Here is a 13,232-nt window from a genome sequence, read left to right as displayed (position 1 = left end):
TTGACAAAACTTTAGCTAGATAGATAAAAGTAAAAAAGAAAGGATGCAAATAACTAAAATCAGAAATGGAAGGGCTCATACTACCACTGACCCACAGAAATAAAAAAGATTTTAAGAAGCTACTATGAACAACTGTTACGAAGAAATTAGATAACTCATAGGAAATGGACAAATTCCTAGAAAAACACAAATTACCAAAAGACCAATAATATGTAAAGAAGCTGAATCAGTAATCAAAAACCTCCCAACATGGCGGTGGACTTGGCCCAGCGGTTAGGGCGTCCGTCTACCACATGGGAGGTCCGCGGTTCAAACCCCGGGCCTCCCTGACCCTTGTGGAGCTGGCCCACACACAGTGCTGATGTGCACAAGGAGTGCCCTGCTACACAGGGGTTGCCCCCCACATAGGGGAGCCCCACGCGCAAGGAGTGCACCCCATAAGGAGAGCCACCCAGCGGGAAAGAAAGTGCAGCCTGCCTAAGAATGGTGCCACACACACAGAGGGCTGACACAACAAGATGACACAACAAAAAGAAACACAGATTCCCGTGCCGCTGACAACAACAAAAGCGGACAAAGAAGATGCAGCAAGTAGACACAGAGAACAGACAACTGGGGTGCAGAGGGGGGAGGGGAGAGAAATAAATAAAATCTTAAAAAAAAAAAAAAAACCCTCCCAACAAAGAAAAGCCCAGGATTTTTTACATCTTCATAAACTTAAATGTTTCATAGACCTAAATGTAAAATCAAATACTATAAAACTTCTAGAAGAAAACATTTCTGTGTTCTTTGGGTAAGCAAAAATTTTTAATAAAGGACTCAAAAAGCAGGGAACATAAAAGAAAAATTAAAACTTTTGCTCTTGAAAAGACCCTATTAAGAAAATGAAATGGCAAGTCACAGAATGTGAGAAAATATTCTCAATGTACTTGAATCAAGAGAACATAAAGAATTTTTACAATTTAATAGTAAGAAGATAACGCAGTTTTCTTTATTGGGCAAAAGATTTGAACAGGCACTTCACCAAAAGAAAAGATATGCACTTGGCCAATAAGCACATTAAAAGACGCTTAGTCATTGGGGAAATGCATATTTTAAAAACCTCCATGAAATTTTTCTTCATATCCATTGAAATGGGTAAAATAAAAAAGACTAAAAATGCCAAGTGTTGGCATGGATATGGATGAGCTTTAACCTTTGCTGCTGACATTTACATGACACAGTAGGCGTTCTGGAAAAGAAGGAATAATGCATTACAATTTACAAAGCATTTTTACAGTAGTTATCTCATTTATCTACAAAATAATCCTATTTGGTTACTTTTGAGTAGGGACTTTGAAGAGAGAACCAGCTCATACATTTCTGCCTAGCACAGACTAGACATAAATATGTCTGAAGAAATACAGTATTTACTGAAGCTTCCATACATACCAGTCTGCCGTCAATTCCCTTTTTCATTTTTGGAGGAATCTGATATGAGGGTACAGTGAATTAAGCTCCTTAGAGATAAAACTATGAATTATTTATCATTACTTTCACTGCATTAATAGCCACTGTTCTTCCTTCAAGTACTAGATAGTATGTGTTCAAATGACTTCAGTTCTCAAATTGCACTGAGCTAAAATAAGTACCTATTCAGAATAGTAATGCTAATGGAAGGAGTTTTGTACTAACACTATGAAGACAAGCAGAGTCCTTTTTATCTCTGCAGACAAATTAGTTTCACTGGATTTATTTTTGTCCTCCAGCCTTTGGGGCCTCAGTACAGATTCTGGCCCTTCTCTGTCATCTTATTTCAAGGAGGCTTTTAAACCTCTAACAGGTGATGCATTGAGCTAAATCACATGCCTTGGAAAACCTTAATTCTGGGAGGGCTAGGGGTGAGGGTGTTGAAATTTCAAGGGATGAGATGCCAGAATGAAAGTGCATTGACTGCAGCAACATTCTACCGTAAGACGGCTGGTGAAAGGGGAAAGCAGAAATGTCCGTGGAGGGCTTGCCAGTGATTCATTGTTTCCCAAGTTCCTTCATACATTCACCTCGTGACTGATTGACCAGAGGCAGAATATACCCCTTTTAGTTTTATTCCATTTCAGATATACAGCTTTGCTCTGCCACCACGGAGAGAAGGCAATCTCAAAATTGCGACCAGAGGGGTGTGAGATACAAAGATTGCCTCACTTCTTAAGAATTATACGACAGGTTTTTCTGAGTTTTCTTCCCTCATAGGAAAGATCCATTTGATGGGTCAGATGCAGGAGGATCATCCAAATGACTTCTTAAGATCAGTGAGTTATATAACTCTAAATGGTGGGTAATTCACTTAAAGCATTTATATATTCGGTTTCTTTAAATAGGAGCATACCCATTAAAAAATCAAACTGGGCCCTTCAACATTAAGGTACTTAAAATCTAGTAGGTTGGAAAAGAGCAAAAACATTTAGTAGTAATTATAGAAACCTTCACATAAAATTATATGAAAATGTGCAAAAGAACAAGTATACACTGAAGTGGCTAGAAAAACTAGGAAACTCTTCCTAAAAGCCAAGGTAGAGTGGGGTTGATAATAAGCCTAAAGCATATGCAGAAACTGGTGTGATAGCTCCACAGTGGAACAACTGGCAGCCAGGAGTGGGAAGGAACGACACTGAGCTGCTGGTTTGGGGGAGGAAAGTATTTTTTCCTAAACTTTCTATCCCAGAGAGCTCCCCTACATATATGCTTGTGTTCAAGTATCTTCCTGCACCAACTCTGCTATCTCCTGTTTTCCTCACTTGATACATGAGGGTAATAGCTGTGTCTCAGAGCTTGTTGGTGGGATTAAAAGTGACGTTGCATGTCATGTGCCTGGTACAGTGTCTTGCCCATTTTATGAAGCCTCTTTTAGCCCACATCCCTGTAAGAGAAGCCTCTGGTCGATCTCTCTCCACATCTCCTGCTTCCCAGTGTACCCATCCCACATTTAAAGGTTTAATATTAAAGTAGTAAAGACTGCAGGAATTCTGAATTTGCAGAATTTTCCCCTCCTGATTCTTGCCCAAAATCACTGTCATAGTTTGAACTGTGGGAGCAGGGAGTGCAGAGACCTGAGTGCTAGAACCAGTTCTGCCACCTTCCGAGTGGTGACTTTGGACAAGTCTGTTTCCCTATTCACTTCCTTTCGCCTGCACCCTGAAGCAGTGATCAGTCCCCTTCAACCTGCATCTATGTTACCTCTCACGTGCCAGGCACTGCACAAGGGTACAAGACGTGGTTTCCTGCCTTGCAGGGGCACCTGGTCCAGTAGAAGTGGAGACCCAGACCCCAATGACTTTATCACGAGGCAGGGTAAGGCATGGAAGCATAGGAGGAGTAACTAAATACAAGAAGGAGAATCAGGGGACCTGTAAAACCTTCGTGGAAGGAAATGGCTTCTTTTGAACGCTGTGTAAATTTTTATGCTTCAAGGAAGCTTTCCAGAGAGAGGTGAATGACGCTAGCTTGGACTACGTGGGACCTGTTTGGGAATGAGCAGTAGCTCTGTGAGCTAGAGTGGAAGATGCCGGGTAGAGGGAGGTTGGAACATAGGCTAGTGGGTTTTTTTTTTTTAAAGATTTATTTATTTATTTAATTCCCCATCCCCGTCCCCCCGCCCCGGCCCCGGTTGTCTGTTCTCTGTGTCTATTTGCTGTCTTGTTTCTTTGTCTGCGTCTGTTGTCCTCAGTGGCACGGGAAGTGTGGGCGGCGCCATTCCTGGGCAGGCTGCACTTTCTTTCGCTCTGGGTGGCTCTCCTTACGGGGTGCACTCCTTGCGCGTGGGGCTCCCCTACGCGGGGGACACCCCTGTGTGGCACAGCACTCCTTGCGCACATCAGCGCTCTGCATGGGCCAGCTCCACACGGGTCAAGGAGGCCCGGAGTTTGAACCACGGACCTCCCATGTGGTAGACGGACGCCCTAACCACTGGGCCAAAGTCCGCTTCCCAGGCTAGTGGGTTTTAAAGGGGAAGGATTCTGACCAGCTGGTCCAAACAATTTGGAGCCTGAGCTCTGGTTCAAGCTCAGGAAAGGGGACGGTGGCACCAACATTTTTTAAAATTCATTTGTTTGTTTATTCATTTGCCTGTTCATGCAACAAACACTTCTTATTTAGTCGGTGGCAAGCACTAATCTGGGAGAGAGAAATGAATAAGGCAGTTTCTTCTCTCAAGGAAGCAGTTGGGTCGGTGGAAAGGACAAGTAGCAGTGGTACACAACACAGAGAACAGTTGCTATCTGCTCGAGAACAGAGTTGAGCGAGTGATCGATCGTGCTTGGAGGTAGCAGATATGAGACACGGCTTAAAAGGATGTGCCATCTGAGCCAAGTTTGAAGGGTAAGTAGGAGTAGGAGCTTGCCAGATGGAAGTCAGAAGCCTTCCAGTCAGAGCACACAGCACAGCAAGGCCCAGAGGCTCGACCAAGTGGAGCGTCCAGGCAACACTGGAAAGTTTGGTGGGAAAGGATCCTAGAGTGGGAAGGGAAACCAGGAGGAAAAGGTCAGAGAGATTAATCTGTCGGAGTTGGAATAAACCTATGAGTTTAGGCTTAGTCTTACAGGCAGTAAGGCAGTATTGAAATATCTCAGCTGAGAGGTTAGAGAAGTAAATGTCCGTAGTATGTGGAGAGGATCACTGAGGGGCTGGGCACGGTGGCAGGGCAACTAGTTACTAGCCCTTTCATTAACCCAGAACAAAAGTCAGATGGACCTGATGGGTTGATGAGCAAGAAATCCTAACATGGGTAACGCTCAATTTCTGGCTTAGATGTCCAGCACCAGGGGAAGAAGTAAATTTCAGGAGAAAGATGAGTCTGTTCTTGAATGTTTATGATTACGCAGGATACCTGTGATGCACCCTCCACCCTCACCCCCAATTTAAGATCACTTCCGGGGTCCCTACTCCCGTCAGCCCCGGCCCCTGTGGCCTCCCACTCTCACCTCTCAGCCCTGCTTTCTAAAACGCCGGAGCCGGCCTGAGCAGCTCTCAGGTCCCTCCGTTGCCACACTGTGTTCTGCCTCTGTGTGCCTCTAGTTAGAACATCTTTTCCTTCCTTTTGCCTTGCCAGCCTTGCCTGGCTAATCGCTGCTTATCCTTCCAGACTCGTTCAGACGTAATATCTCTGAAGCCCTCCCTGACATTCTCTACCACCACCCTGGAGGGTTGGTATACCTGCGTAAACATCTGTCAACAGCTGCGCACTCACCCCGTGTGCTTGTAATGATTTGCATGTGTGTCAGCTCCTCCACTGTGAACCTGCCTCCCCAGATCCACCGGGCCGGGCTCATGTTGAAAGTTCCTCTGAGGATTATGACCCCCTCCCCACCGCCCAAAAAAAAGCATGGAGTTTGTTCCATGAACGACCCCAGATGGGGACATCCGGGAGAGAACTGGAAATGCCAAAAGACAGAATGAGAGGCACCAAGGGCGAATGTGAATAATGTCAGCGCCTGTGTCCCTGGCAGCTCTTCCATTGCTCTTCCTACTCTCTGCCCTAGGCCCTGCCTCATCTAAGGACTGGACCATCAGTTATCTAGGAAAGGGAGAAAATGGGAGACACAGTGGCCCAGGGAGCAGAGAAGGTGAAGGTTAAAGGGCTGAAGTGGAACCAAGTTTAGCTAAGAGGAAGCCTAGCAGGGACACCTGTTTCCCGTCCTCTTTCGGAGCTGCTGCGCCCTATTGTCTACCACCACCTGGTGGCACATCTGTAAATAACCATCTCCCTATCTGGAGAGAAAGCTGCTGTAAGGCAGGCAAGTTCCTCTGAGGGTTGTGAACCCCCGGAAATAGAAGGCAAATGTTACGTATATGTGACTTACCTTGTTGTGGTGAGACGGTCTTACAGGTTTTTGCATCAGATTCTTAAAAGAGGCTTCAGGCCTCCAAAAGGCTGAGAATCACAGCTATAAAGAATTGTTCTGGAACAGTGATTCTTAATGTTTTTTTCCCTAAAATGAAATTGCATGTAGAATCATAATGTAAGAGATAGGGAAGCAGGCCTGGATCCCTGCTTGCTCAGAACCTCACCCTCCAGGCGCAGTTAGGGCCATACCTGTGTGGACCAGCAGACAATTAAACCCAGAACACAGAGTGCAAAAAGCCACTCGTAATGCCCAAAGGCTTATGGAGGTTCAAAGCCAGGGCGACCCTTGGAAATCACTGAGACCCACTAGATGGCACCAGGGATGAGGGACTTGGTGAGCCTCCCAGAGTTTATCAGCATCAGTACTGGATCAGCATCAGTACTCCCAACTCTTTTTACTGCCCAATCCTGCCCTATTTCCCAAAAAAATAAATTAATAATAAAAGTGTGTTCTATCCTGAATATAGTTCCAAAACAGAAAGTATTTTTCCCCAAGATTTTTAGACTTCTGGAATTTGATACTTCCCCCTCTAAATGCCGCTCAAAAAACTGTAATCCATGGTAGAAGATAAATCCATAGCTTACATCTGAGTGACTCCTTCTTTATAACTTACATCATCAATACCCATGAGTGCTATATTTTACAGTGGGAAACACTGAGCCTCAGAGAGATATTCATAAAATGACTTCCTTGCATTCATTATGAGCTTCTACAGGTATTAATTTTTAAATAGAGTGAGCGCATTGATTTTAAAATACGAATAACCCCAACAATTTTGTTTGTGTTTTGCTTTGGTCGAACTTTGATGTGTGCTCATCACCCATTAGTTATTTGTGTTTCTTTTATATGAATATCATATCATGTTTGTATGGAAAGAAATCATAGCTAAACATTTCATTGCCCCCAGTTCGCAAAAGAAACACAATTTTATTGCTTTGTTTTGCTTATAGTCTTAAATCATGACTTTCGTATACAAATAATCACTCGCTTGCTATTTTCTGACACCAATTCAAGCGTCCTGTCCACTCTCTCACGCCTTTGTATTCTCATGTACTTAAAGCGCACGGGGATTTTTATTTGAACACATGCCTATTGATTGAATGAACGTGGGCCGTGTGATGCCTTGTTGACAGCTGTTTGGGGAGGTGTAAGACTGGCCTGTTTATCACAGCCATTTGGGGGTTGATTGAAGTTCTGTTTCCTAGATATACTATATTCTAATTTCTAAACAACCTTCTAGGTATTTCTCACCATCTGCAGATGTGTAAACTGAAACTCAGAAAGAGAAAGTGCCTTGCCTCAGTTAGTAAATGGCGATAAACCTCAGGCCTGCCTGACTTCCCAGCCTGAGCTTTTTCCACACCGACTAGCTGCATGTTTTTTGGGTTTTTTTTTTATTTGTTTGTTTGTTTTGGTTTTGGTTTTGGTTTTGGTTTTTTTATTTCAAGAGGTACCAGGGATTGACCTTGGAACTTTGTACATGGGAAACAGGTGCCCAACCACTGAGCTACATCTGCTCTCCAATGAGAGCTGGGTTTTTTGGTTTGTTTTTGTTTGTTTCCAGGAGGTACCGGGGATCCATCCCGGGACCTCATACACGGGAAGGAGGTGCTCGACCCCACTCCCCTGCACAGGGTTTTGAACGCGCCAGCTTGCCTCTCTCGGTGGGCAGTCCTGGCCTCATCTGACACCCCCGCCTCTTCTCTTCCTTCTCTCTCTCAGGAGTGCCAGCTTCTCTCAGGGCACCAGGGCCTCGTTTCTCATGAGGAGTGACACGGCTGTGCAGAAACTTGCCCAGGGCAACGGCCACTGTGTCAACGGTGTCGGCGGTCAAGTCCACGGCTTCTACAGCCTTCCCAAGCCAAGCCGGCACCACGCAGAGTTCAGAGACAGCACCTACGACCTCCCCCGGAGCCTGGCCTCCCACGGCCACGCCAAGGGCAGCCTCACGGGCTCGGAGACCGACAGCGAGGACGTGTACACCTTCAAGACACCCAGCAACACCCTGTGCCGAGACTTCGGGGACCTCCTGGTGGACAATATGGACGTTCCAGCCACCCCACTCTCAGCCTACCAGATCCCCAGGACATTCACCCTGGACAAGAACCACAACGCCATGGCGGTGGCCACTCCTGGGGACTCCGCCGTCGCGCCCCCACCCCGGCCCCCCAAGCCGAGTCAGGCAGAGACGCCTCGATGGGGCAGCCCCCAGCAGAGACCTCCCATCGGCGACAGCAGCAGATCCATCTCTGTGGCCGCCACCATTCCCAGGCGCAACACCCTCCCTGCAATGGACAACAGCCGACTGCACCGAGGTTAGTCCAAGCCCTGGCTGGGAGCCCAGAGGGAGAGGGAGGTAACACGGGTTTCTCAGGAGTTTGCTCATTCAGTCATCCGCGGCCACGGGAGACTTAAGGACCGCCCAGCTCACCGAGACACCTAGATCTAGGCACCTTCTAGCAGGTCTATTACCAGGTAGTCTTCACAGAACTAGAAGTATTAGTGGACACCCACGATAGCAAGAGGACAGCAACCCTGCCTTGGAGAAGTGAATATTCTACTAAGGAAGACAGAACTGTCTTGGTTAACCACAGTGCAACATACTGTGGGTTTGGAAGTCCAAACCGTAGTATTTTATTCATTTATAAACCAAACCAAAGATTTAAAAAATAAATTTAGAGGACCAGTCTAAATTAGGGCCAAACCTGTGTGGACTAGCAGACTATTAAAACAATTCAGAATATTGTCTAGACCATTCTTGGGTCTCTTTGGTTGAAGTCTGCACTTCTCTTTGAAGTATCTCAATTCTACTCTCATTTGTTTTCCACTGAGAGTATTCTAACTCTGCAGATAACCTCCTCTGTTAGATGAAAACAGATAATAGTAATTCCTTTCTTTCTACATATTGCTTTTATAGCTTGCAAAGCCTTTTCTTACCCATCCTGTTATTGGAGCCATGCAGTGATCCTGAGGACTTGGTGGGAGAAAGTCTCATTGTCTCCATTTCACACGAGGCCCATGGTAGCTGAGAGATGTGTTCAGAGTTGCCAAGTCTGTCGCTGGCAGAGATGAGACTCAGTCCCCGATGCCCTGACTTTTGGTTCAGAACTCCTTGCACGGTCTTTCAGTCCATCTACTGTTGGAGCAGTCACCCCGCGCTTTGGAAGTGGGAGGATAGAGGCATATGTAAGATATGCCCTTGCCCTCCAGGGAGCTCACATCCAGTTGGGGAGATAAAACCAACATTCATAAGTTAGTGTAAATATTTTTAGCCTAAGTATTAGTGCAGATGATGGAGCGAGTGGGCCAAGCAGTAAACGCTGTGAGAGTTAAAGGAGAGTAACATAAATGAGGCCAGGAGCTTAGGAGGGGCCCTCTGTGCCTGCTAACACCAACGTGCGATCTGGAAGCCCGGGCAGAGGTCCTGAGTGGAGGAGGGATGTGATGGGAGCCAGACCTCCCCACGGGAGGTTAGAACAGTATCTTCTGGAGTGCTGGTAAGACCCTGAGTAAACTGGTGAGGCTATGGGGAAGTGCTGATACTTGGATCAGCTGTGAGTACACACGGACGGGATCCTCTTCCTCTACTGCAGCCTCTTCCTGCGAGAGCTACGAGTCTCCCCAGCGTGGTGGAGAGGGCGCCGGCCGGTCTGTGGAGTCGGTGAATGATGGAGTTAATTCCTTCCTGGTGAGTGGGGTTCAGCCAGGGGTTCTCGGATCACATCACATGTAACTAAAAGCACAGCCCCCCCAAGAGTGATGGCATCTCCCTTTCAGGACCCTGCCTAGGTTCTTGTCTCAGCTCTTAACCCTGCCTTGAATTTTTGGACAAGATACAGGTGCCCTAGTCTGGAAGGAATGTGTAGGCTTAGACCGAGTTGCAAGGCTCACCCGGGGCCCGTGGTTAAGCAGAGGAGGTCTAGACTGTAGAGGGCCCAGGCTCGGCGACGGTGGATCTTCTAAGGCAACATCCCCCACGCGGTCTCCCCTAGGAGGGACCCTGCAGTAGGAGACTCCAGGGGGCAGGCTAGGCGGGCAGCGGTCATGCTTTGCATGCAGAATCCCAGGCTGTCCTGGAGAAGGGCTGGCCACAGCCAAGCCAGCCAGGGCCAGGCTTAGGCCCTTGGTTAAACTGTGGAAACGAGGCAGCCAAGGCCGAAGCCCAGTCGTCTGTCTCCATAGACAGGGCAGGAGCTGGAGGAAGGACTGCTGTTCACTGCTCGACCCTTTGGCAGCTCTGACTGCAGCCTAGTGGACACCTACGGGCCTGGAAGTGGGCCCCAGCTCAATGAGGGCTAGACCAGAAGCACAAATGACCCCAGCCCTCACCTGCCAAGGCCAAGACTTCCACATGCCCCTTGCCCTGACCAAGGCCTCGAGGCTGGTCTTTCCGTGGTGACCCTGGACTTGAGGTGGAGGGCGGGCCCCGAACCAAAACTACGCAGGGCACGACCTGCGGTACTTTAGTAGACCCAGTCACCAAGGGCATCTTACACTACAGAGTTACCACAAATTATAAGTAGATCCGAAGGGACGGAAGAAGCCAGAAGGGACCCACTGCCCTCATTTCTTTCTGTTCCCCCACTCTGCTTGCTTATTTGGTCTTCTCAGGGTCGACCTTAAATCATCACAGTCACGATGACGTTTCTTTCCTTGTATATACCGCCTCACCCCTCCTTGCTTCTACTGGTGTAGTGACAGCTGTATTTCTTTCACTACTTCCCACTCCCTAGCCAGGGAAAGCAGCTGTGGGCCGCTCGGATAGCTCCAATTCCGAAGACAACTACGTGCCCATGAACCCAGGCTCCTCCGCCCTGCCAGCCATGGAGCGGGCCAGTGACAACACGCAGAGCGTCTACATCCCCATGAGCCCGGGGCCCCATCACTTTGACCCGCTCAGCTACCCCTCCACAGCCCTTCCTAAGCACCGGGGCCCCAGCCGGGGGAGCGAGATCCAGCCACCCCCCGTCAACCGCAACCTCAAACCCGACCGGAAAGGTAAGTCGCCTCTCGCCCCTGTCCCATCTCTGGAGCATGTTTGCATCTGCTTGGGAATGAGGTGGATCCTGGACTTTTCCTGCAGGAAAGTGGTTGTCCCTGGGGCTACACCACCACCACCTCCGCCCCCACCCCCACCGACACACACAAACCTTCCCCAGTCCACCCCAGTGGTCTGGCCCCTGGGCACTGGCTGCCGGGAGAGCCTCAGTGAGCAGCAGGAGCACAGGATTGGAAGGACAGGACAGGTCCAGGTTCTGATTCTGCCACTTGCCACCAGGTGATCATAGACCCATCATTTAACATCTCTGAACCTTGTTTGTTCATCTGGGAAGTGGAAAATATATTTATCTCCCAGAGGCACTGAAAGATACAGATCATAGACCTGAAAGTGCTTTGTAATGTTTAAATTTCTGTACCAGGATAAGGGATTAGTATTAGACTTAGGGCTAGGAAGGAAAGAATTGAGACAGTGGTCCATTAAGAGATACATCATGATCTAATAGAAAAGCAGCGCTTCCAGGCCTGGGAGATGTGGGTTGGCATCCTTATCCAGTATTTCCTAGGTGTGTGATTTTGGGCAAATGGTTTTTAAATTCTCTGAGCCTCACTTTACTTGTCTGTGAAATGGGGTAGTAATTCCTACCTCCCAGAGTTTTTAGAACAGTATCTAGGAATTGACTCTGGTACACATTGGGTGTTCGATACAGATAGATCTGTGCTCCCTGCCCATTCAAGTTCCAGGGCTGCCGCTGCCTCACTTTTGGGGCTAGGATCAAGGGCATAGGGTCTAAGGGTGGTACCAGGCAGGCAAGTCCTCGTGGCCTAACCAACAGGGAAGTTAAATCTTAGCATGTAGAACTGAAGCTTCAGCGCCTCCTGGAATTTACCTTCCTGCACCGTGGACTCCTCAGACCCTGGCCCAGGAGCAGCAGGGACTAGTCACGGTGACCATCCCTGTATCAAATACTCTCTTCTTTTTATACAAAGTCACAAATCTGGAGGGAAAAGTCTGTTGTCAGACCAGGTATCCCCATTTTGAGTTCTGAAAACATGATTATTCCAGATACAGCAGAAAGAATATAAAATTTGGAAGCTGAAAACCTGACTTGAAGGCCTGTCAACATGGGCAAAAATTACATAACCTCGCTGAGCCTCAGTTTCCCTGCGTGTAACTGAAAGGAATGTGGAGCATTTCTAAGTGGGCGTGTGTCTTACGTGAGTGTTTGGATGTGTGGCATCATTATGACTGGCTGACCCCTCGACCTCCTGTTTCTACTCCAGCCAAGCCAACACCACTTGACCTGAGAAACAACACTGTCATCGATGAGCTCCCCTTCAAGTCACCGGTCACCAAGTCTTGGTCTAGGGCCATGTGAGTGCTACTTGTGACATCGGGCTTTTAGGGGAAATGCGATGTAGAATGGTCCCTGGCCTGTGAGGGGGGAAAGCTGGGTTCTGGTGCTAAGGCCATCATTAGCAGGTCATGTCTTTTTTTTTTTTTAATTCATTTCTCTCCCCTTTCTCCCCCTCTCCCCCCCAGTTGTCTGCTCTCTCTGTCTATTCGCTGTGTGTTCCTCCGTGACCACTTCTGTCCTTATCAGCGGCACCGGGAATCTGTGTTTCTTTTTGTTGTGTCATCATGCTGTGTCAATTTTCCATGTGTGTGGCACCACTCCTGGGCAGACTGCACTTTTTTCGCACTGGGCGGCTCTCCTTACGGGGCGCATTCCTTGCGCGTGGGGCTCCCCTACACAGGGGACACCCCTGTGTGGCATGGCAGTCCTTGCGCACATCAGCACTGCACTTGGGCCAGCTCCACACAGGTCAAGGAAGCCCACAGTTTGAACTGTGGACCTCCCATGTGGTAGACAGATGCCCTATCCATTGGGCCAAGTCCGCTTCCCTGGTCATGTCTTTTGAACTCTTGGGGCTTGGTTTCCCCATTTATGATGGAGGAATCATGATACCAGCCCTGTCAAGATTGAATAGGTCAGATCTTAGTCTGAGAACAGAGTGCAAAGCCGTGTGAGAGTCAGGGGTAAGCTCAAGGGTAAAGACAGCCGCAGCCAGGAGGCTTCCTCCAGGTTTACCTTTTATCATCTTCTCACAACAGCCACAGCTTCAACTCCAACTCCTCCCAGTACTGCCGCCCCATCTCCACTCAGAGCATCACCAGCACGGACTCGGGGGACAGCGAAGAGAACTACGTCCCCATGGTGAGTCCTGCGGGGTTCACAGCAGTGACTCCCACCAGAGCCCCCGGCTCTCGGCAGGTTTGGAGATTTAGTCCCATGCTGCGAATCCTTCTTGAGCACATACGCGTGAAGCAGTGTGGGGGGCATGGGAGGTTAA

The 13,232-nt window shown here is 48.2% G+C and overlaps 1 protein-coding gene across 1 annotated transcript in view; it reads left to right on the top strand.

Moving 5' to 3' along the window:
• GAB2 (GRB2 associated binding protein 2) overlaps positions 1–13,232 on the top strand; it is a 197,015-nt gene that overhangs the window by 177,348 nt on the left and 6,435 nt on the right. The window contains exons 4-8 of the mRNA XM_058306046.2: positions 7,602–8,194; positions 9,473–9,567; positions 10,613–10,877; positions 12,162–12,252; positions 12,994–13,096. Coding sequence (XP_058162029.1) covers positions 7,602–8,194; positions 9,473–9,567; positions 10,613–10,877; positions 12,162–12,252; positions 12,994–13,096 — 1,147 coding nt within the window. The remainder of the gene's footprint in view (positions 1–7,601; positions 8,195–9,472; positions 9,568–10,612; positions 10,878–12,161; positions 12,253–12,993; positions 13,097–13,232) is intronic.

This window comes from Dasypus novemcinctus, chromosome 10 (genome assembly GCF_030445035.2).
Source record: "Dasypus novemcinctus isolate mDasNov1 chromosome 10, mDasNov1.1.hap2, whole genome shotgun sequence".
Classification (NCBI taxonomy): domain Eukaryota; kingdom Metazoa; phylum Chordata; class Mammalia; order Cingulata; family Dasypodidae; genus Dasypus; species Dasypus novemcinctus.
Note: the sequence above shows the minus strand (reverse complement) of the source record. Positions and strands in the feature narration are given on the sequence as shown.